This window comes from Pezoporus wallicus, unplaced genomic scaffold, assembly GCF_028554395.1.
Source record: "Pezoporus wallicus isolate ANWC-B61680 ecotype Strahan unplaced genomic scaffold, APGP_CSIRO_Pwel_v1 contig_7985, whole genome shotgun sequence".
Taxonomy (NCBI): Eukaryota; Metazoa; Chordata; class Aves; order Psittaciformes; family Psittacidae; genus Pezoporus; species Pezoporus wallicus.
The window spans coordinates 1,711,866-1,737,872 of record NW_026636538.1 but is presented as its reverse complement, the minus strand read 5'-3'; the positions used below and the strand labels follow the sequence as shown (position 1 = coordinate 1,737,872).

General features: G+C 35.8%; 1 protein-coding gene across 10 annotated transcripts in view; it reads right to left on the bottom strand.

The window, feature by feature from the left end:
• Positions 1 to 26,007, bottom strand: part of VPS13B (vacuolar protein sorting 13 homolog B) — a 442,303-nt gene that overhangs the window by 226,647 nt on the left and 189,649 nt on the right. For 9 of the 10 annotated variants that reach the window (XR_008971116.1, XM_057400543.1, XM_057400540.1 and 6 more), the window contains 3 exons: positions 22,621 to 22,730; positions 15,066 to 15,213; positions 3,930 to 4,057 (listed from right to left, as the gene is read on the bottom strand). Coding sequence is in view for 9 of the 10 variants with exons in the window: in XM_057400543.1 (XP_057256526.1) it covers positions 3,930 to 4,057; positions 15,066 to 15,213; positions 22,621 to 22,730 (386 nt within the window). In the remaining variant the exon portion in view is untranslated. The remainder of the gene's footprint in view (positions 1 to 3,929; positions 4,058 to 15,065; positions 15,214 to 22,620; positions 22,731 to 26,007) is intronic. The other variant, XM_057400541.1, reaches the window with a different exon arrangement.

Here is a 26,007-nt window from a genome sequence, read left to right as displayed (position 1 = left end):
TGACATGCCGTAGTTATGTGCAACAAAGAGGGACAGGTTGTACAAGAGTCTTTACAGCCTTTCATGATAGTGATACCTTCACAAACCCATATTTTGTAGCTACAGACCAATCAAAGGCATTATAAATGACCCACAAGTGACACTCACATAAAGGTGTTTCCTCAGAAGTGGCGCTTCTGCGCATAAATCACCATACATTACATGCTCTCAGCAGACAGGTGAATATGTTTTTTCTGGGAGTTTCAGGTAAAGAAGGAAATCCTCCAGTGACTCCCAAAACTGAAAAGAACCACCACTACACATCTCATATAGGGGTTCTGGTGTGGTCATTACTGTAAGACCATCCCTCAGCCTCTGACATCCAAATTAGCTCTACCAAATAAGACCATCTGCATTTGAGCCAGACACAAGCTGTGTGTTAGAATTCAAAAAGGCAAACCAGAAATCTGTGTTTTGAAATTAGACAAAAAGTACAAATTACATAAATGGAAAGCACAGCACATGAGTGAGAAAACTGAGAGAGCAGACTACCTGTTCACACAAATGAGTATAAATGAGGATTAGCTGCATTTTGTTTGATCACTTAAAACATTGTATCTTAGCTCTACACAGTATTCCTATTATTTTCTAAGAAAGCTTGATTTTAATTTTTTTTAATTAAAAAAATTAGTAATAGAAAAATTGATTTTTTTGTCAGTTTGTGGTAAGTAAACAACTTAAGAAATCATCCTCTCTCCTAACTGCTGAATAACCTCTGATAGTTGTAACTGCTAAGTTACAAGTCATAGAATCTCTTCCTGACCCATGAATAAAGAGTACTGTTCAAAGACTAGGAACTCTAGCCAACTCTATCCTTTAATTTCTGTTCTTTCAATCAATGCTTCACTGACTAAATTTTGTACAAGTTATGCTTTAAATAAAATATTACTTTCAATAATTTCAGGAAACACTCTTTTTTTCAAATAATTTCTGGGATATTTAAAGGCATGTGGAATATCTGGCTAAATTTTCTATGTAATAATTACACTCTCATTTAGTTGGGGTTCATTGCAACATTACTCATTAATTCATTTGCTTTTAATACAGATCCTTCATTGTTCTCAATGGAATTCAGCATTAACAACCAATTAAAAATAATTGTGTTTATACTACTCCACAATTTTAGCAACTATTAGGATGAAGAACACGTGAAAAGTGAGCACTACCCTTCTACAGGGTGCAACTGCCAAAAAGACTTCAAGGCTGCATATAAAATCCTACAACAACTAAATAATAAAAACAACTTCTTATAGTTAAGTATGAAAGTCTTTTCACTTAAATACTAATAGCTAACCACAACTCTAATGCACAACATTTTCATGCAATATTCCATCATGAGCAAGACAGGGCTAAGGCTAAGCAAGTACCAGCTTTGGGTCCAAAATAAACTTTCCAGTTACTTTGGTTCCAAACACATTTACTTACTCAAACTTCCACTAAAAGAATAATCCTTTGATGATTTTAAGTTATGAAGTTCTGTTTTATCTGATGACAACTAGAGACTTTTCTGTTCTACAATCATGTTAATAAAAGATCCAGGAACATGAAACTAGCTTTAGAAAAAAACTAAGAGTCTATGTGCTCAGCATATAACCAGACAAAACATTCTAGAAATTTGCCTTTTTCATGCCAACTTATAAAAAACCACAGAAAATCAGGATGAACTTAACATAAAAATCTATTTATGTGTTTAATAAAATGAGTATTATGGTTAATAAATAAATATACTGCTCTTGAATTGAAAAAGAGACTCATAATTCTCATCATCTTATCACCTATACATTGCCTTGCAGAAATTTCAGCTTTCTCATTTAGGCTGGTATTGAAGGTAAAAAGCTATATATGTGCATTTATGTCTTGAAAAAAATGTATTTAGATAAAATAGCCACAAGGACTGCTAGGAATAATAAAAAGAACAGCAAGCATATCTATAAATCCTTCATATTTCACCAAGAAGGAGCACTGTGTATTTGTCTGGCAGCATGTTCTGGGACTTTAGTGTTTCCTTGGAGTCTGCTGAAACTTTTCACTGGTAACATGTAATATCCTTCTGGCAAGACCCTGGCAAGTACCTTACCCAGTATGATCAAAGCATAAGGACGAAACATATCAGAAGTGTGTAAGCTGTTGTATGAACTCATAGGGTCTTTTTAATTTCAACACAGAAACTAAAAATGTAATTTCATATTCATGCTGATGAAAATAGAAAGCATGAGTATGTTACCAAAAATAGCTGTAAAAAGCAAATAAATCTAGAACCTCAAACACACCGGAAAGAATATCTAATACAAAAAATCCCCTGCCCACACTAACTGTTTTAACTCTAACCCATGAGTTTATGCTATGTAAGAACAGAAATACATTTAGAAATGACTCTGAGAAAACATGTGCCTATCACTGTCACCATCTTTTATCTCCACAAAACAGTCACTAATTTGGGTGCAACCTTTTTTTGTTTGCTTGTTTGTATTTGGTAACTGACCAACTTCATTTTTAGCTGGTATCTTAAACATTCTTTGAAACAAATACAGTTTGCTCACATAAAAAAGCGTACCTCAAAAAAAAATTCAATTTCTCCCATTTATAAAGGACCAGCTCTTCAACATCCTCATTAGGATATTATTATTTTTATTATGACTCAAACTGTAAGCCTCATTTAGATAGGGAATCTGACTGTGATAGGTACCACTCAGACACATAACAAAAATGAACTGCTTTCTTCAAACAGCTTAAAAGTTACCTCTCTGGACTCCCCTTATCTAGCCATTTCAATCTCCATGACAACATAAGGAAGGAAAACAAACAAAATACTCATGAAATAATGGTGAAAGAGCTGGCTGAAAACTAAACAGCTAACAGAAAGCATCTTCTCAACTTCAATGTTTTGCAATCAAGTCACAAATCTGAAGTTCTTGCTCAGGCAAAACTTAAAACTTTCAGAATTTCTAATATTGTGAACCCAAGGTACTTCCTGCATGAAAGGGGCATAAAACAAACACAGGTTCTGGGACAACACCATATATAAGAAAATATATGTCTTGGTAGGAAGGAACAGATGATTCAATGATTACTTTCTGTCAGATATAAGGGGTCTTTGTATTTTTAAAATTTTATTTTAAGACAAAACCAGTTTTGCTACAATATACTGGAGTACCATAATATACCAATCTCAAAGAATGCACCGTTCAAGAGGCACAAATTATAATAATTGAAGTTAGGGTAATTTCTAAGCAGACACTTCATTCATACTTGGAAGCACAGAATCTTAATCCTAGCATTTCAAAGCCTGCCAGTTTTTGTTCTTGCAGTCTTAACACTGGACTTCAAACATGGCCCTTCTTGTGTATAGTATGCATATATACTGCATATACTGCTTTGCTTTTATTGATCAGTGATCACAATCTAGAAGAATCTGGGACGAAAAGGTTTAATTCAAGTGGTCATCTACTTGTCCTTCATGAAAAGGTAGACAAGAAAGCAGCTGAGACATCACTGTATAACATCATACATACCAAGAAAGTGTTTATCATACATACTTTCCTCAACTATATTCTGCAAATCTAACAATGGATAGAAAGGTGTATAGGTATGTTTATAATATAGAAAAGTATTATAAGCATTTTTTCTTCATTTAATTTTTAAGGATCTTCCCTCTTAGATATAAAATCTATTTCAAAAATTAATATTCTAAACCCAAAGCATTCTTTCCTTAATTGACAAAAAAATCTGTATTTTATTTTTCATTCTCTAAGACTTTGAAACTACTGAAATAAGACAATAAAACTTGGGAGCTCCTTTAAAAAACCTCTAATAAAAACTGCTAGGATGCATAAAAAGAATCATAAAGTTTAGAAAGACATAGGTTTTTTTTCACTTCCTTTTCATCTTACCTGAAGTGTAAGGCACTTAACTGCATTCCACACTATTCCAATAAATTCCTTCATTCTTTCTTCAGGACTTCTGCAGCTTTCAGATGAGTTCAGCATGGTTTTCACAGGAAGTGACAAAGGACGAGATTCTAATGCAAACATCAAATCTCAGTTACAGACGGAATATATAACTAAGTAATATGCTTACTTGTAGCAAAGAAAAAGATTACTTAAATTCTAAAAGAGATTTTCTCTCACCATGTAACTCACTATGGATGCAATAATAGTGTGTCTATTATGAGTTTTAAACTTGGCAATACAACTGTACCAGTTGAGGCCAGTGAGAAACGTAATGAAATGAAATGCTTAAACTTTTTAATGTAAACTGCTAAGAAAATATTATGAAGAATTCTTGACCTAAGCAAATTAAGACAGTTTTCAAAGTGTGATAACCTATTTGGTGACAGAATAGCAACACAAGAAGTAATCACATACACTGATGCCAGTTTAATCTAAAAAACGTTTTCTAAAATTGTTGTAAGAAATGGAGGACAGCCCACATTAAATTGCAACCTTTGATTAGTTTTCTTTTAAAAGTTCACTTAAAAACTTGAGTACGCTTCAAAAAGAAAAAAAAGTCATAAAAATTAAACCATTTTCTTCATCAAGCATAAGGTACTAAAGTATGACATATTTCAGCAAAATTAAATATTTTCTAGTAAAAAGAGAAATTTCCTTAAACTGTTAGTGATTTAGTAACATAAAGATGAGAAGATTTTTGGTAACAGAGCATTTAATTGAATACAAGCATAGTAGAAGTACAAAAGTGGACTAATGAGGAGACCAAGTAGCAACAGCACATTCATTCAAGACTTTATGAATGGTACATAGTTCCTCCTGTCATCTCTTACAGAATATCCTCTTTCTTATGTTTTGGGATACCCACCAAATTATTGTCAGATTCTTCAACATTTCCAGTTTTGGCCTACACGTTGTTGAGCTGACAAAACTGCAGGAATAAATTATGAAGTCTTCGTGATTTCATTTTAAACTAATTGAACTCGGCACAAAGGCGACTATTTGTCTCCCAGTTATACAGATAGGAGAAAACTGTGGCATACAAACTACAGAAAAACTGTCAAAACAAAATTAAGCTACCAACTGAACTCAGATAAGCAAAAGTAGATGCCCCTTGATAGGCGTCACTGGGTCTTCAGTCAGTTTTGGTCGTGCAAGGAAACATGCAAAGGTTTTTAAATTAAACATCTGAGAGGTGAATTTCTGCCAAGAGCATGCAACGGTAATGCCACTTGAGGAATAATTTTGTGACTTTCTTCTCATCAAGGCCATAAAAGACCAGAGTTGATTAATATTTTAGACAAAATCCTTTAACAAATAGTATTTTTAATGACCTGAAAAGAACAAGTATTAACTTTATTAAACTGATGGGGAATCAAAAGATTCAGAGAGAGGTGGTCAAAAGAATGAAACAGAATTTTTACGGCTGCAGTATAATTAGTCCTCCCAGATACTGCTGGCTCCAATTATGGCTCTATTAGAAGATAAAGAATGAAAACTGGATTATGAAAATGTAAAACATGACATCTCAGGATTGTCTGTTGTAGGCCGTGCTGGGGAGACAAACAAGTAAACTATTCATATGGAGAAGCAGCGTGGAGTAGTTACTTCATAGTTTTTTATCACGTGGACACTCACACCATGCAGTGAGTATTCCATCCACATTATGAATGGATTAAATTAAAAACATTCAGTGAGGAATAGCTGTTCTGTTTTAACTTCTCACCCTACTTCAGTTCACACCACCATCTCTGTGTAGTCAGGCTGTACACTACACATATTACAAGGTAAGAATGAGGAACAGCTTGAGTATCAAGAAATATTAATATAAAAGAGTTACTGCATCATAGAACTCCAGAATACAAGTGGGGTAAGGGTTGGAACTCTGGAAATTTCAAAGGCAGGAATGCTTCAGGTCAGGAAGATCAGATAAATACAGTGTAAAACTATACAGCACAACCAGCAGGGAATATCAGCATTCTACATCACTGAAGAAGTGCATTCTTTGTGAGTGGGATCTAAAGCTAGATTTTAGTCAAGTCTCCTATGCTTTGTTTGCTGGGAAACGCACTCTGCTAATTCTCTCTCAATTAGGGAAATGGACTTTCTAATGCCACAAACAACTACCTGTGAATGAAAACCAAAATCAGCTGCTGAAGCACCACCTGTTTCTCCCCATATATGTGTAATCCAAACCTGCAAAACAGAACACCCACAACAGACAACACCTTCCCTGTAACACACTATACTCGATCAAAAAGGCCAAACGAAAAAAACAGCAAACCAAAAAGGAATCATTCAACCAGAAATCCTGGAAAATACAGAAGCAATAAGAAGTGTTTCAGAGTGGAAAGAAGAAACAAGCACAGAATTAACTCCTGAAAAGAAGTCTTCTGTTCATTTTTTTCCTGTCCCAGAGTTTTCTCTGAAGGGATGCTGAGAGAGAACAATGTCTTAATTCCCTATCAGGCAAGGCCATCAGTAGATGACAGCTGCTAAGAGACTGTAGTACTCTGGTGTGGCCATTGCATGTGTTTGGCTAGTCCTCTATAGCAGGCATGTAGGCTGGATCAGCTCCATCTGTCTCACTATGAAGGTTAATCTCCTAAAATAATTATGCTACTCGGCTACTACCTAACTGAAAACCTTAGGAACATTTGCTGGCACTGCAATCAGCCTTGTGTTGAAGCCCAGAGCCAGTCAGCAATAGCTAGATATGAAATATGAATTGTATGAAATACTTACAAATGGATGGGGGGGGAACCAACAACAAAAAACTCATAAACCAATGGAGGGGGGACTGCTTCAGGTTGTACAAATGGAATTTTTAGGGAAACCAGAGTACAGGAACATAAAATTTTCCTACTCACATCTTCTAGTCCTATTTTTGTAAAAAGATACACCACAATTATTTCAATCATAGCATAGCATCAACTAGGTTGGAAAAGACCTTTAAGATCATCAAGTTCAACCAGTCTCTGAGCCTGCCACACTCACCCTCAACTGCAGAACACACACTGGTGATGATCTGAGTTTTCAGAAAGGAGGGCTGATAAGATCAATCAGAATTGAGCTATCAGAAGTAGCAGCTTTCATAATTCATTTCAAAATTTATGGTTAAAGTATAGTGGGAGTTCCCAGTGACAATCCTGCAAAATTAATCATAAACATAACTGTCTTTGTAGGAGATGCCACTAAGCAAGACTTACAGGTAAAAATTCTAGATAGAGGTGCCTTTCTTATATAGATATATTCTTCCTCTTTTGTGGGTTTTTATTTTTTTAGCCTACTGGGAACCGGTTGCTTTAGAAGTCTGATCCATAAAATATTTAGAAGTTCTAAAAATAGATAAGCTCTTTGGGGAAAATGGTGCTATTCTGCGCTATTAATTTTCAGTGACCTAAGGAACACAAAAGCAAAACCACAACTTTTGATGTGTAAAGATTTGTGGCAAATGGACATTTCCTCAAATAGATCAAAGCAGAAAAGACCACAGATCTTCCACATATTTTCCACTACTGGGTTGAGGACTAATGATAACCTGTACTCACAGCCGGCCCCATGCGTTCAGCTCTTCCTCTCCTTACCGATAGTCACTGAACTAAAGAGAAGCAAAATAGAGAGCTAGTATCTTACTCCTAACGTGTATGTGGTGCAGATCTATCATGTCTCATCCCTCTGGCACAAGGTGACTCATTTCCCCCAGCCCTCTGTGTGCCTCAGACACTTCATGCATTAAGAGGGCAGCAGCTTCCTTCTGGTCGGAAAAGGTTATCCTGCTGCAGGCAAACCTGTACTTTCAGTGATCCCTAAAAGCTCAGAGAGCTCCTACTGAACGACAAGGTTCATTGTCAAAAAGCCATGCCTCTCCACCATCTCATTGTACGACTGTACTCAAAATGCACCTGTCATTTGATGTCATTTGAAGCTTTCCTTCCCACATCACATCATCTGCCAAACAGCTTCTCACACATCAGAACTGAGTTAAGCTGAGAAAAATCCCAGTGCTAAATAATCATAGTTACTAAGAAGCCATGACAGCAAAACACATGAACATTAATAGTATTGAAAAGAAGAAAGAAATCACAGGAAGGTAAACTGCTACTACATGTCTCTTTCTGGAAAGATTTTTCCAGGGCTCAAATTAGAAGTAGTCTCCATAGTGGCAAGGAACTCACTGGGATTTCTTAATATTTATTCACATTTTCATGTATTAGATACGGCTTCTCATCAGAAATAAAAATACCAAGGTGTATTTGTTGCAAGACAAATGTAAGCCATTAAGGAAGTGATCAAGAGGCCCAAGGGATTACAAATGAGATTAAAGCGCAGTGGAGCAGAAAATTCAAACAACTCAAAAAAAATCTAAATATCTAAATGGCCTACAGCTTTTTGGGGATTGTTTGTTTGGTTTTTTTTTTCAGAAGATTAATTGGTTTCTTCATATGTAAAACAAAACAAGAACTACACACTGCCAAAAAAAACACCAAAGACACCACCTATTTAAAACTTACTTGCTCCTTTCTGTAAACCAGCAGTATTTGGATTCTACATTCAATATTATGAAAAAGTAAAAATTCAGTGAAGCTTGTTACGTAAAAGCTTGTTTTTCCTTAGGTTTGCATTCCAATTTTCCTCCTAAGTTTACATATTTTTATATTTACAGCAAAAAAGAACTAAAAATATATTTCTACAGGGAGAGATGTATGAGGCATTACAAATGATTCACACTTTTATGTATATATGTACAATGGCCAAAAAAACAAATTGTTTTCTCAACATAATGTATTTCCATACAATAATTATGTTCCATGATTTAATATTAGAACATACAGAAGAAATTGCAAAAACAGAGTAATATCTTGCAAAAAATACTTCATATCTTAATATACAATTTTCCCCTCAATTAATTAAAAAATAGAAAGTTAATCTAAATAGCAGGCTCACAGAAACCATCAGGTGAAGCTCAAAGCTGTACTTACCAATACTTTCTGAACCATCAGTATCATCAGAAGTGTTTCAGAATATTCACATTTTATTTTTGCTGTATTACAAGCTATTCCCTATACCCCCATTCCTGGATGATTGATACCTGAATTGTTCGGGTAAGAGATTTTTTTTTTGTAAGAGTAGCCTATGATCATCTTTATGTAGAAAAACATTGGGATACTTAACAATAAAAGTAGTACTTAAGTAACTTAAATAACAGCAAGAAGTCCTTTTAAGCTTAGAAAAAAATGGAGTATATTTGCCCACATGGTGAAAAGTCTTTGCATAAATAATTTCTTTACTGGGCTTTGAGCATTTTTGTATTCTACATTGCTTTCACTAGCAGTGCAGATAGTACATGACTTTTATCAATCAATATGACAGTTGAGGCACCCAGTCCTTCACAACCAGCCAGAGCAAGTCCTTTACACCCAGGGAAACAGCAGCAGAGAGGTATAGTAACTAAATCAGGATGGCCATTCAATGAGTTAGCAGCAGAATAAGTGTTAAAATACAGAGGCTTTTGACTTTACACCAACATGCCTTTCCTAGGGTACACATATGCCAGTAAACAAAGACAAATGCGATCATAACATTGTTTTGCAAGCATAAAGGATCTGTGTCAAAGTGGGTGTTGGCTAGGGAATGGCTAGAGTCAGCATTTTCTTCCACCAAATTCTTAGCAATTGCTGCATTACTGGTAAAAAATACCTATATAGTTCTGGGGACAAAAATAAAAAACGACTGACACTTCTGTACAAATCAGTAACAGCCATTCACATGCAAAACTGAGCTACTACATTAGTAATTATAAAAATGTGTTATACGTGTGCTCATATCTGAAAACTGTGTCTGAATTTATCTAAATATTAATTATCGTTCCAGAAAAATTTTATACTATGGAGTAAGAATTTCAGCCTTTGAATTTGCAAAAAACTTTCCTGGTAAGTGCGGGAGGAATTCTGGCTAATTTTCTGCCTTCTTAAAAATTCACTGAAAGTTTCTTAGTCTTTCAGATATAATCTAAAAAGAAACACCCATTCTTTTATCTCTACTTTGAGTTTCTCCATACAGAAGGCATGTTTCATATACTACATTGGCTTTGTATTACTAATGTTTTTGACATCCACACTAAAGAAATCATGCAAGGTATGTGACTGTCCAGCCATTTTAAAAGTTACTATAAATCATCTGTGCCTGGAGACCTTCCTTTTAAATAACTCTTCCAGGAACTAAACGCTATTTACAAAGATATAAAAATCCTAGTGTTTTCAGGCACCCCAGGTATGATGTGCGTCAGATTTCAAGTCCTGTATTTTACTTTGCCTATTTAGCGTCTATTTAAGCTAGTTCATTTTCCCAAATAAATTGTCAGTCATACAGTTCATAGCAGGCATGACTAAACGATAATCATTCAGTTCATTGAGCAGAAATACTGACCTACTAATTCAAATACTTCAGATAATCCATTGATTTCTTACCAGCCAGACTTTCTCTCACATTTGACAGATTTCTGCATTCCAACAGCATTTTATCTAGTTCAGCATTCTAGTTGCACTTTAGGGAAAAAAAAATATCAGCAATTGCATCCAGTTTTGCTAACTAAAGGTCATATTCTGCCACACTGTACTTAACAGAAAGTTTATTAACTTTAGATGAAACCAACTAAAAACACTAATACAGCATCAGTTGGTCTAAATAGAGATGTAAGTATCTCAAAGATACATTTCTACAAGGTCTAAGCAGGGGAAAGCAGGTAGAAATCAGCAACAGGAGTTCTGTCCTTACTAGAAATCAGACAATTTGTACAGGACAGAGAATATAAAGGCCATCTAAGACAGAGTTTTTAATTTTCTTGTTATGACACCATCCTCCACCTGCTTGAAATGCAAATGAATAGTGGACTAAATATAACTTTGCACTTAAACTTTAAAATTCTCTAATTATTTCTCTGTATGAACAGTAGCTCCACAGAAAAATATATCAATGCTTCAGAAACACAAATAAAGAGATTTTTCCAAACTGGAATGATTTCATGTCCTACCTATCATTTTCCCCATATGCAGATGCTCTTACACACCACACATACACCTCCTGTGGGACAAACCAATGCTGGATTCTCTGCTCAGCTTTGAACTTGGGACTGCAACTCCATGGTAATACTTAAACTGTAGTGGAACTAAATAACAAGTCCACGCTCTGACCTGTGGACCTGATCAACCTGGCCTATGGTAACGGTGTCAAAACCCCACCATTGTTTAATTCTCTCTTGCAAATGCCCTTGTATTCTGTCCACTGGGCAACAAAATGGAGCAATGTCTGGTCACTGGCACAAGACTTAGTAATGAAAACCATTTGCCTGCTGTCATATGCCCTTGTGTACACTTGCAATGTGGCTAAAATGCAGTCACCCCTGTACCATGACCAAACACCTGGATGCTGCCTAACAAGAAACAGCAAAATTTTATGTGACAAGTGTGCTTTCAGTTATTAAACAGGGAATTTAGTTTTCAGGTGCCTTTGTAAGAGGCTTCAGGACCTACTGCAGCTCTAAGCTTTGTGACTTCTCACACGATACTCTAAAGTAGTTTATTTCATTAAAAGCGTTCCTCATACTAAAGTGCGTGTGCAAGGCTACTTCTCTACTGCTACTGAAAAATTACATGCCATAGTCACTGGGTTACACCTCACAAGACTGTATCAAATTTGTGTCTTAGACATAAAGCACGCACTTTCAAGCACTGCTTAAACGTTGGGTGTCCTGGTAGATGTTGGTGAAATCAAATTTCAGTGTAATGGCTACATAAAGACCTCTCTAGAAGGCACTAACATCGCCCCAAAAAATCAGTTTAATCTTGAAGCATGGTAAATGTTAAAATTAAAATAATTATAATCATTTAATGGCTTAATGTGAATGAAATCTACAAGTCACTTTAGTAATTTATGAGCACCCACCTTGAATGTGTGAAAACAGACACTGGGTTTAATCATTATTTAATAGAGTGCAAAGGGCAGCTTTCAAAGATTGCGCTAACCATCTACTGCAGCCCCTAATATCTTCCTGTGTAGGTATGCTATATACGCTATATATATATATACACATATAGCATATTAATACACATATATAGCAATCACTTTGCCACTATCTGGACGTAAGAGCCACACCTGTGTAAAGCTACAGGTCTGCAAATCCCTTTTCACTCAACTAACAGGGAACTGCTGAATTGCTGAGAAGAGGGGGGAGGAGAAGTGGGTGGATGGAAGAATTGAGGTAAATACTCCTTTTTGGAAAAAAAAAGGAAAAAAAAGTTTATCACCTTGCTTGATAACAGCTGCATCACACAAAATTTAAACCATATATTCTAATATTGTACTCTGGTTTTGAAGCCTCTGTGGTTAAGGGGATTTATAAATAACTACAGGTTTAGACTTAAGAACAGAAACCTTGGATTTTCACAGATACCATATAAATAGTAGTTTTGCTCTTTTCCCATGCTTCATTTTTGGCAAGGTCTCAACAGCCATTAACTAATAAACTGAACTCAAGATCAATGTTTTAAATCATTTTACAGCTGTGATTACAAACTGCTTTCAGCTAATACATAGGGTTGGTTTTTTTAGCAGTTCTCAGGGGAAGGACTGCTGAGATCATGCTCGACTTTGAAAAGGATAAATTCAAAATCACCACCTGAACAGCATGATTTTGAGATACAATCTCAGTTTGAAAAGACTATGCATATGTGTGCTTGCTACTAATGTAGGAACCTTAGCTCTCTGACAATTTAAGGCATATGCAGCTAGAGCCTTGATGATGAAGAAATACAAGGCTGACAAGAATCATTGCCCCTTTCACCTGCAATGCTTTTGTAGCATAGGTAGCATCATACATTCTAGACCTATAATTGCTGGTATTGCTGATTTAAAAAGATTAAACAAATAATGAAAGAAAACTCAGGCAAAAAGTAGGTGAAATTAAAAGATATGAAATAAAGTGAAAAACAGTGGGAGTGATGGACCCAGAAAAATCAGAAAGGAGAAGAATGACAGGCACCCTATTTTAAGTTTAATAAGCTAGTCAGTCATTCATCATATTCCAGCACATTATATTCCTGTAAAGAAATGAATTGTGAAATAAACGATGCACTGAAACTTCTCTGAGAATGAACTCTTGCCTTTCCCACTTGCATCCTTCCAACATTTTCTAACGACTTTAACTGGTGCTTTTGTAATCAAAGAGAGAATTAGTACTATCACCTTTCATTTATTAGTATCAACCTTTATGCCACAAAATTATTTCATAGTGAAGCCAAGTACCTACTTAAGGACAAAACCCTCCAGGATTTAGGCTAAACATATTTGTGAAACCGAATGAGTAAGGTAAATGGTTGCTAACAGCTAACATAAATGAAACCTAAAAATGAAGTTTTCATTTTTGCATTAACGTGTGTTGTACTAAGTAACTGAAAACACATCTTGATATTGACTTTAAATTAAAAAGTGGGAGAAGTTGTGATGCACAAAAAATCCTTCCTTTGCTTCTGGGATGTTATTCATAATTTATTATTTGGTTTTAGCATTTCTGCTCTCACACACTAAACCCGAAACAAAAGCAAAACTGACATTTATGAAATTTCTAGATTTTGAACAGTAACATTTTCTTTTAGTGTTTGTTACTGCAGAAAAGCCAATATTCAAGGTGAAGAATAACAAAGGCTGAAGATCTAAACTGGCTACCAAGATGAGCAGGTATAAGACTGGGATGCTAATTTCAAAAATCAAGTCCAAAGGTACTTCTGCAAACTAAATGCATCATTTTATAAATTGGTCATTTATATAAACTAATCTAACAGCTGTTCAGGCAAATAGGTGGGTCTGAATGTCGAATATTCAACATTTTAAGTTTCTCTAGTGAATTATACTTCTGTGCTTTGTTAATCAGCACAGGTAGATTTAAAGGCAAGAACAAACAAGTCGTATTTATGATATCATGCTAATAGTTATGATGTTGATATAGCAAAAGAGATAAATATAGATAAAAAAGAATATACTTAGTATAGCCATTTCATTGCAGGCAAAAATAAAAGAAATCCACAAATGAATGGTAAAAATGAAAGGCTAAATTGTAAAAATAAAGGATATTCACAAATGACATACAAAGAGGCCTCCAAAATGAAACTATTCTTTTACTACCAGTGATAACATGGCAACCCACATAATACTAAGCAAACAGATTTTCTGGGTTTAGTCCTTTTTAATCTCCAAATAACAAATTACCCTACCACTAACAGACAAGACTGTAATCTTAGCTTCAGCAGACAACATCTTGAAATACTTCATGGTTATCTGGAAATAAACATCAATGCAAAGGAAAAGATCATTTGTTCAGTGTATTTCAGAAGGATTACTAAAAGTCTCAGCTGGATAGTCACTTTTTTTGGATGATCTCCTACTTTACTACTTGCAGACAGTACAATATGAATAAATAGCCTAGAAAATCCCAGAAAGCTTTATCATCTTGATTAGCGATAAAGTTTAACTTCAGCACTCTTAAGGGGCCAGAAAATACTCTTAAATGCAGTAACTGCTTGAATTCCAGAAACAAAAGTGCCAACAAATCCATTTTCTATGGGAAAATGATTTTGAAAACAGTGAATTTTAACCATTTCTGCATAAATCTTAACTTCTATACATACTTTCAGCAGTGTGAACAGACTGACTGAAATCAAAGAGATTAATCACAGTGTATAAAGCCTGATAAAATTATGGACTAAAATATTAGTATCAAGGCAAATAGCAGATATTCCATTTGAAGCGTATCTCCTTTATCTCATTTCTGAAAACATGCTACCTGAAACTATTAGGGACTCAAAGAGATGGCACCTAAATGACAATGAGAAGAAAAACATATATTTCAAAATGCAAGTTTGACTATTTTTTATGTTAAAAAATTAAATTTTCTAGGGGGAATATTTCTTTAAAACTGAAAGTTGTCCCACAGTATTTGCACAGCTGATGCTCTTCAATTGCAGACACATGTAATTCAGGGAGGTTGCAATAGCAGAAAGGCTAGTTTGAATGAAGTGATCATACCGGTTACTGTTTTTGTTTTGACAGGACTGCTGGCATACTCAGAGGCTTGATTTGACTGCTGCCTTGCCAAAGGTGCACTTCCAACTGATGCTTCATCCTCTTTTTTCCGAGTTGCTGACACACCCAGCGGAACAGTTCCTACAGACTGCTAGAAAAAGAAATGCCTTGTGAACCACTCTAAACCAAAACACGTTAGTAAGTACTCAAGACACTGTCAGAAGCGTAACTTAAACTACATATTTTGAAATGTATAGAAGACAACTTGAAACAATGATTGGAGCACATATACTTTGAAAACAAATTATCAAACACTACAGTAAGACTTGCACTTGTAATCATTTCAGTCCTGTTAAGCTGAAGAAAGCTCCATGATAACAACAACAAAAAAGTGAAATATATTTTATTAACTTAAAATATCATCCTTGTTAACCAATCAAATGCATGTGAATAAACCTGGATGATCACCAAAGCAAAATCATTATCTAAATGTTTAATGGGAACTGGAAAACTGTAGCCAGATATGAAGATATTAAAGTTTTGAAAAGAAATGTATCAACCGTCATTAAACTTTGAAAAAGATGCATAGGTATTTATACGTTATTGTATTTTCTCCTGACATTTCAAATATAAAATTCAGTTCTGACCACTACCAATTTTGAATTGTTTTGTCTTTCCAGCACATCAACAAATTACAAAATATTCAAAATATGACAGTGTTAAACAAAACTGAAGGAACTGAAATCTAGTTTGAAACACCACATCCTTATTTTAAGATTAGGAAACAGTGACATGCCTTAATGCACATGGGTTCTGGAACTGGAGGTTCACAAATGAATAGGGTCTACTGGCTTCACTGTTACTTTTTTTATTAACGTAAGCTAGAAAAGACAAAATAATTCAAAAAACTGGATCCTCAGTAACAGTTGGCTGTTAACATTCTGCTATAGCATTAGCTGCTATATAAAATGTAGATGTATCATGGTTGACAAAAAGCAGAATATTTCTACCATTGATTTTGCAGAGGGTTATCATTTAAAGATGACAAAAGTTTTTTCCTAAAGATCAGACATTAGGCTTACAAGCATCTTAATCAATTTTGTGTAATTTAATTTTGCTGGTATTGAAGCGAAAATGTAATCCATATAGCAGGGTAACGAGAAACCTCACACGTTGCAGTAGGAATCTCTGTGGGAAACAAATTCGTGTGAGGCGGGCAATGTGCTTGTAAATTTTCTCCAATAGAAAACAGATCACTGAATCAAGCAGTGTGCAACACGTGCACACATATACAAACCCCAAAACAAACAGAAAAAGCATTTAATTGGAGGAGCATGACTTCCAAACGCCTTAACCGTTTTCCACTATAAAAGTAAATTAAAATAAGAAAGACAATTAACTATTTAATCCCACTCCAGTGAAAACAATCAACTTATATATACAGCGGTATGCAAAGTTAATAGGAAAATACTAATGTCAATGACAAACAGAGTTCTCATCTCTCCTCCTCCCTCTGAATGTACAATCATGAGCTTTGTCTCCAAAAGCACTAAAAAGTCATTCTGGACTATACAGTAACATGCCACTTTGGTGTCCTCTAGCTATTACAACAACAACAAAAAACCATCAGCTTTGAAAAGACGAGCTTTACACCACAGAAATACTTCCCATGTGCATACAGAGAGAGAAGCTGAAGTTTTATAAACTTTCATCAGGCATTTTTCATCAGTTATGTTCAAAATGCAGCAGTTCATCTGATACAACCTGGCATAAGACAAAGCCATCTGCAGCTTTGCCGTGACAGCAACTGTTGAGCCATAATTTGGCAATTCTGGACATAACACTGAAAGAACACTGACTTGCCAAAGTGAAGCAAGAGTTTCTGAAGAACAAACACAGACAGTGCAAGACAGTACTAAAGATAATAGGTTGGAAATACTGTCTGAAGCAGCAGTATCTATTCCTGAACCCCTGAAGAAATGGATCAGCAAAATATAGTAAGTTACACCACTAGTCATATACTGAAAAACATCAAGGCTATCACAGCCAGACAAAGCTGGAAAAAATTATGACCAAATCTTGAGTGCTTGAGTGCTGATCTGGACAATGAAACAGCTGTTTCATCTTTGCTCACTGAAATCAAGCCTGATGTTGCTGTTGATGACGCCCAGTACAATCTTGTCAGGTTTTTGGCATAAGATTTCTGGTTAAAAGAATGCAGAAGATGAAAGATCAACACTGAACTAGATGGAAAAGGATCATCAAGATTTGGGTTTTAGCCACAAACCAATGAGGAAATTGTGGCTTGGGAAATAGCAGATGACAAGAGCCCCACAGCTGTACGAAAAGATGAATCTGATGGGAAAGGAAACATTGCAGGCAAGTGCTATCATAAGCATTCATCACAAGAATCCAAATAGATAGCTATAAAGTAATATGTACTATTTTAAGTTTAATACACCTACTTGGGATGTAAGCTTTATGGTTACTAATTGGTAGTGTTACAGAGCAGATGACAATTATCACATAAAGTTAAGGAACTATGGCAACATTTATATGAGATTGTTTTGTTGACATGAAGTCAAATCAGATTCTTTTCTAGAATACTGACCACAGTTTTATCAATGAAATAATATTTTGTGCCTATTATACACTGGGCACTAGATTAGTAGTAATACATGGTACTCAAACCAAGAAAATTTACTACTTTTCCAGTGCAATTATTACAATTAACTTTTTAAGCAGGTGCTAAATCTACAGGAAAGCTATCCTTTTCCTAACTTAAAGTTTATTGACAGAAATAATCTAACACATTACACACCATGTTAAGGATGTGTACACAAACCACGCATACATATATGCTATTCATGCATGTAAATGGATCAACAGGTACATATTATATTTTTATTTTACTTCATACTGTGCAGTCAACATGACTTTGGAAATTATAAAGATCTAAAATCAGCAAAAGGCACAGACAGTAACAGCTAAAACCCAACCTGCCAACAATACCAAGCCCCAGGTATTTCCTGATGTATGTGGAGATATGCCAACTAACTAAAATATCCTGTAAAGAGGGCTAGTGGAAATTTGCCCCAGGTAGAATAAATTAATATTTTACTTTCCTTGGGATTTTCATTAATTAAATATTTTATTTCTGAATTGTAACCTCCCACAACTGTGAGGCTATAGAGGATTCAGGCAGATCTGGGAACATGAGAAATGTGTTCTAAAGAAAACTTGACCAACTGAGTAGATGAGTAACTTCCATTTGAGGGATGCCTGGACTGTCACATCCCTGATAACAAACCAAACAAAGCAAAAGAATATTCCAAGATAAGAACTTACATATTATTAGTAAAGGGGGAAAAACAATAAAAAATAAAAATAAAAAAAAGAAGCACTGGCTTGTGAAATGCTGAATTCAGAAGCACCAGCTCGGACATGGGTTGCCATCACTAAAATGGCACCAAAACCTGCTATCCCATACAGTGGATACTGAGTGCACAAGGATTGATGTATACATGTGCAGTAACTTGCAAGCAGCAAGCAGGAAATAAAATTAATGAAATCTTTGGAATAGGGACAGATGGCAGTTCCACTCAAGAAATGCAAGATCACTGTCATGCAATCACACTACCTGCCTCAGAGAAGAATATTCATGTATGCTGCAAGACTGTCCAAGCTGTGCCAGAATGAGCTCCAACAATCAGGAGGATCTACCCTACCTGCCTTGCAACAAGTTCTAATATCATGAAATCATAATCGCTGCTTGACTACAGAGTTACATTTCATTGTTTCGATTTCTGAGATAAGCAATATAAGCACGCACCCAAATTGCTTCAGAAAGCTCAAAAAAAATTAGGCAATAGGCCTGGTTTACAATTAAAATTAAAGTAATTAATAAAACTACATGAATTAAGATTAAATTAACTCCTAATTAAAAAGATGAGGCATGCTTAACCCCTGGGGTTCACAAAAGCACCATCTTTCCTGGCAGACGATCTTGCTAATTCAAGTGAGTGCTTCAGGTAGGAATTTCAGGTATGCTTGGAAAACTGCTCTGCTGATAAAAAAGACCAATCATTGATTAGCTGTAATTTTTCCAGACTTATGTGATGAACTGATGTTAGCCAAGAATCCCCACATTTTCACCAATTGCTCTCTGTCTGCAGTTTCAAGGGGCCTCTGAAAGTAGAAGATATAAGGTTCAAGTCCCATGTAGTTTTAGCTCCTTAAGTAAGCAGTAACTCTATTCGCACATCCTTCAGAAACTTGATTGCTTTCCTAGGGGTAAGAGTGACAGATCCTGATAGGGATAAACACAGTGCCTTTGGCCTGCAAGAAATATCAGAAATCAAAATCTATTATAGTTTGAGAAATCTTTGCAGATCAATAGAATTATGTTTATCATGTAAAAATGCTTGTTTTATCAAAGCCTGTCCTAAATGATAAAATTATAATATTTTATGATGAAATGACAAAAGGTCTGTGCTTGTGTGGGTTTGTTGTTTCATTTCTGCCAAACTGAATCTTATAAGAAGTGTGACTACTCATGATTAATATCCACTTACGCTCCTCAGCAATGGCATTATACTGACCTACGTCCAACACCACCAATTAGGTAAGAGGCAATAATGGACAAGACTATAGATATAGAAGTGGCTTATTCTGCACAATGCTTTCATTTCAAGAAAGCAACTGAAGAATTACACCACATATTTCTAGTAGCCATGACAGAAATTTAAAAGCAACATGCCCATTAGTTCAAACTCTGAAAGTGCCTCATGGACTTTGACTGGAACATTCTCATTGTTTCTGTACTTCAAAGGGGAGAATGGAAAACTTGTAGATGAATGTTGAAACTGAGAATGGATAAAGAAAACCAAGTTCTGTTTACACCCATTTACCCTAGAGCACTGACCATATAGCCATAACAGCAACCACAGTGGTCATTATTCAAATATGCAACAGCAGTCACACTTTGGCATGCATTGTCGCTTTGTTACAAAAACGTAATACACTGCAATGCCATTTGCTGAAAGCATCTGGCACCAAATATTCTGTTGCATTTAAGAAAATATGCTGAAGCCTTAAAGACTAGTTCACTGCTGTGCCAAACTTATCATTTAAATAGCTTCTCTTTCCTTTTGCCATTTACCTTCAGTCAGACTTTTATAATCCTCATTTATCATTCATCTCACTTTGCAGACACCATCTAAGAATATATCAGGGCACAAGATACTGTATACTACATAAACATGGTTAAAACATTTCTAATCTAATTGTACAAAACAGACACACTGGGTAAAGGAGGGGAGAAAGTGCAAAGAAGTAACTGTATGAACCATGTAATACAATGGCCCCAGCAATTACACTAGATGTACAATTCTGAGCTGCTGGGAACCAAGGTGCAAGCAGAGGTAGGATTAGCAATAGTCTAACAGTAATAAATGAAAAGGGGTTGTCCTCGCTGAGCTGCATGTGCCCCCACACTCCAACACAGCAGACATTCACTGTTCTGTTCCAGCTGAATAAAATCTCAGTCAGGCCAAACAGAATTTACATTTCTTGGTGGCTTCATCACACAGAAGGTAACACAGTACAGCTCTATGGAAAAATAATTGAAAATCCACGTTTTTTGTAAAAATACATTTACTTCTATGCTTCTATCCTCTCCTACTTCAGCTTACAGAGTTAAGTACGTTCTGGTATTTCTAACTTTTCATGCTTTCATACAAAACCATGCCACCACACTTGTATTACACATAGTAAATGTTGCAGTAAAGATATAAAATGCACATACTACCAAACTGGAACTACAAAGCTGAGAATCCCCTAGGCAAACAAATCTGAAGTTCTGGTATGTAAATGCATACCTGTCTCTGTGGGGAGCCAAACAATCCCAGCCTACCCTGTATGCAATCAGAAGTTTATATGGCTATAGCTGTGGTCTCAGATAAATGAATAATTTGATTTAACTTACTGAACTCAGTGTTATTACTTGACAGAATGTGTATACACATCCAAATGTACTGAAAGATTTTTCTCTGTGTTCAGATAAAACTCTCAATTTTGACTTACTCAAAATGACAGAGCAAAAAATTCTGTTAAGCAGACATGAAAATAATTTCAAATGACTACACAACTCCAAATGCTAATAACTTTAGAAATGTGATACAGTAATTTTAATTGCAATAGATCACAAACAAATTTAAAAGGCCAAATAAGATAATGACAGAAATTACAAAATAACTACTTAATCAAAATTTGGGTAACAATTTGCCACTGGTGATCAAAACCATGGAAAGGTAAGTTTCTAAGGTAGTCACTGAACCTTTCTTGTCACACAGTATACAAGCACAACCAAAAGAGAAAACATTGAGGAACAAATGATTATATATATTAATGTTAAGACTTTTATATGAATGTTTGAAATAGTCAGGCTCAATTATATTTTAGATGTATACATAACAGCACTGCAAAAGTAAATAAATGGTCTGTTTTAAAAAAGAGGTACACCGGGAAATGTTGCACTGCTCCAGTAAGGATGCAGGAATGAAAAATAACTTAACAAATTAAAACCAGTGTAAAGTTATTAAAATGATAAAGCAACAATTCACACATTGAATTGCTCAGATGGTGCTGGTGCAGAATGAGCTTAATGGGACTCAATGTTTGACAATAACTACCTGCCAAGGTCATTCACTCACAAGAAACAGAAATGTTTATAGATGTGTTAATCCTCCACTTCAAGGGCCCGGTATGAAACTACCCTGATGTGCATAGTGTTCTATATTTATGAGAGAAATATCAAAAGGTTCTTATATGGGCCACCTAATAATAGACCACTTGTAACTGAGACAGAACATTAGGCTCAATTATGACAAATTTCAGTTTTAGAATATTCTACTGGTTTGTCAAACAACAGTTAAAAGTAAGTTTAAAATCAGGCAAATCCTGTGCTCTTTCCAGGTAAGGAGTATGAGGCATGAAAATTAAGGTCAAGAATACATCAAAGAAATCCTTGTGCCATGCAGACCCACAGCCTTAACTTCTTGTATTTTTTTTCTGAGCACTTCACATGCAAATACATGCTTTTAACATCATATACAGAATCTGTTCCAGTATTTACTTATGTCAAGTTAGGAAATGTATGAGTCATCTTCTCTTAAAACGGGTTTTAAGAAGAGTAATGATTTTATAAAAAATTATGCAATTATTAAAAATACCATCCCAAGCAGTTAAATATGATTTATTCTCCAGACACAGGAGGCTTATGAGGTCTTAGTAGTTAAAAATAGTTGCAAAATATGGATCCTAAGCAGAGTTCACCAAAAAGAATTCTCTATTCTTCTAATTAAACATTATAAATTAAAGCAATGTGAAATGAAGATTTTACTACACAAAAGCTAGCATTTTTAATAATTTGAAATAAGATCAACAGTATAGGCAGCAAACTACCAAGAACAGGGTGACAGAAAAAAAATATATGCAGTAAGAATGCACTACTGGCATAAAGGAAAGTTTCCCCTCTCCCCATTCCAAAAATACGTACCTGCTGAATGTGTCTACCAGCTCGTTTCTGAGGTTGGTAGGTAAGCCAAGTATGCAAGACTGGATCGATGTTAATTGCTAATCCTTGTATACTGGACAAGAGCACTGCACCTATAAACCATAGAAAAGAAAAGAAAATGTAATCTCCTAAAGAATCTCCATGTATGTGTTCATTTTTCTCACACACAAATGATCCTTGCTGCAGACTTCTGTTTGGATTGGACTTATGAATGTAATTTAAATTCCAATCAAGAACAGCAATTAAAACATAACCTTCAGTAACTTCATGAAAGTGAGAAACTTGCCAGCACTACCAGTTAGGGACACACATATTAAAAAAAAAAAAAAAATGGAAAGAAAAAAGCAGAGAATTACTTTTTGATTTTGCTTATTACAATTTTTGCCAAGAAAAATACTTGTTTTCACAAAGTTGTATGTGTAATTCAATACACACAACACCTTGCCTCAGATTCTCAGCCAAAAATAACATTATTCAAGAAATGAGCCAGTAATAAGACCCTTGAAAGAAACAGAAAAACATAATGCATGACTCCCCCAACCTCAATACAGAAAAACTTGGTCAAGCACAGTGGGTTCTTTTAAGAAAGATTGGTCAACTTTAGGTTAGAGTTCTGCTTAAAGCTGCTCGGGATAAAAGTTTTCCATGTAAATGTGGCCATTAATATTCTTTAGTGGACTAGTTAGGCAAAATAAGGAAAATTTTTGAACTCTGCAACGTTGGCAATTCTTGGTATTGTGAGTTCTTAGGATTTTATCCTAACTTTTCAAATGTATGCAATTTTCTTTATATTCACTTTTGAAGTCCTAGGATTAGAAGATAAGGCTACTATATCTTAAGGCACAAAACAGAAGAAAAACTCAGTATCCAGAAATCTTAGCATATACTTCAAGACAAGGACACCAAAACCAAATTTGTGAAGTGCTATTTCCATTAAAGCTGCATTAAAAATCTGATGATGTACTAGTGAGGCTTTTGTTTTAATAGTACAGGTATAGTATCTATCTATAACCATGCCAAGTCCAAGGTCCTACACCTGGGTCGGAGCAATCCCAGGCACAGCTACAGGTTGGGCAGAGAAGAGATTCAGAGCAGCCCTGCGGAGAAGGACTTGGAGGTGCTGGTTGATGAGAAAATGAACATGAGCCGGCTTCAGTGTGCGCTTGCAGCCCAGAAAGCCAACCATACGCTGGGCTGCATCAAAAGGAGCATGACCAGCAGGTCAAAGGAGGTGATCCTGCCCCTCTACTCTGCTCTCATGAGACCTCACCTGGAGTATTGTGTGCAGTTCTGGTGTCCTCAACATAAAAAGGACATGGAACTGTTGGAACAAGTCCAGAGAAGGGCCACGAGGATGATCAGGGGACTGGAGCACCTCCCGTATGAAGACAGGATGAGGAAGTTGGGGCTGTTCAGCCTGGAGAAGAGAAGGCTGCGTGGAGACCTCATAGCAGCCTTCCAGTATCTGAAGGGGGCCTATAGGGACTGCTGGGGAGGGACTCTTCATTAGGGACTGCAGTGACAGGACAAGGGGTAAGAGGTTAAAACTTAAACAGGGGAAGTTTAGACTGGATATAAGGAAGAAATTCTTTCCTGTTAGGGTGGTGAGGCACTGGAATGGGTTTCCCAGCGAGGTTGTGAATGCTCCATCCCTGGCAGTGTTCAAGACCAGGTTGGGTCTTGGGTGACATGGTTTAGTGTGAGGTGTCCCTGCCCATGGCAGGGGGGTTGGAACTAAATGATCTAAAGGTCCTTTCCAACCATAACCATTCTATGATTCTATGATTCTATTGCAGCAGAATGTAATTGCAGAGCTGTAAAATTCAAAACCAAATGGATTAACAAAGGCATCACTTATACAATACAAAGGGAACCACATACATTGAAAAAGTGTGGTAAATAGTAATCGGGTTTTTTACCTTTTCACATAAGCTTTGCAATTCTACACCAAAAAAAAAATTAAATAATGAAATAAATAACAAAATAAACTCAAACCCAGAAGTGGAGAGGGACTCTTCATTAGGGACTGTAGTGATAGGACAAGGGGTAATGGGTTAAAACTTAAACAGGGGAAGTTTGGATTGGATATAAGCAAGAAGTTCTTTACTGTTAGGGTGGTGAGGCACTGGAATGGGTTGCCCAGGGAGGCTGTGAATGCTCCATCCCTCGTGGTATTCAAGGCCAGGTTGGATGAAGCCTTGGGTGACATGGTTTAGTGGGAGGTGTCCCTGCCCATGGCAGGGGGGTTGGAATTTGATGATCTTAAGGTCCTTTCCAACCCTAACTATGATAAATCCTGGTTACTGAATGGTCCCAGCACCAAGTTCTAGACAGTTAGAGTAGTTCTAGAATTCAAAGAATTGTAGTTCTCAAAGCAATTTGTATTATATTTGCCCTATAGTATGCAATATAATTATTCAGCAATCTGAACTTGATGATAATTTCAAATAAATTCAGGAAGTTTGTCACATAATGTACTTTCAAAAAAAAAAACAAGTAACACATCATCAAAACTGCAAGTGGAAAAACAAAAAGTCATGAGTTTATTGTATATAACAAAATTTTAAAACCAGCTGAACTCCAAATGGCAGAAGAGCCACCAGCCTGGGATGACGCATGCAAAGCCAGACAAGAACAATGGGAAAACGGCAGTCATGAAATACACAAAGACAAATGATCTGCCTTGCACAGGCTTGGAGTTGGAACACACACTGTGAAGAACTCCTATACACAAACTAGTGTCTGTAAGCTGATGGTTTTAAATGTCAGTAATAAACCTTAGAAATAAATCTGCAGTTTAAAGCAAAGGCAATGTCAAGTATACAGTAAAAGGGTAACATGCAATTAAGAAGAGCAGTAAATATGCCTTGAGGCAAGATCTGGAAGAGACCAAAAAAAGGAAGCAGAAGGTAACAGCATAAAGTATATGCTGCAATCATTAGCTTTTATAAGATATTTGGATGCCAAAATAAGAGAATCCTGCATCTTTAAGAGATACCGCCTGTTGTCAGCAATACATAATGAAAGGTTTAATGTGTATGTGATATGACAAGTGGGAGTCAGAGACCTCCCAAAGAGTGAGGAATAAAGTCAGTCTACAAGCAAAGTCAACAAAAAATCCCACATTTAGAACAGACTCCTGAAAAGAAAAAAAAACAGTGTTACTGCAGCACATGATGCTAGTTACTTGGTACAGTTTCTTGTTTACTGCAAAAAAAGTAAACTGAAACTAAAAGGTTGAATACAATTAAGTTCTTCTTTGAACTGAAACTATCTTTTCACTTCAATGAAGTCACACTAACACAGTCCCATAAAACTCTGAAGTAAGGTATAACAGAGGGCAAAATGGTTTATTTTTTCAGTTCTCTT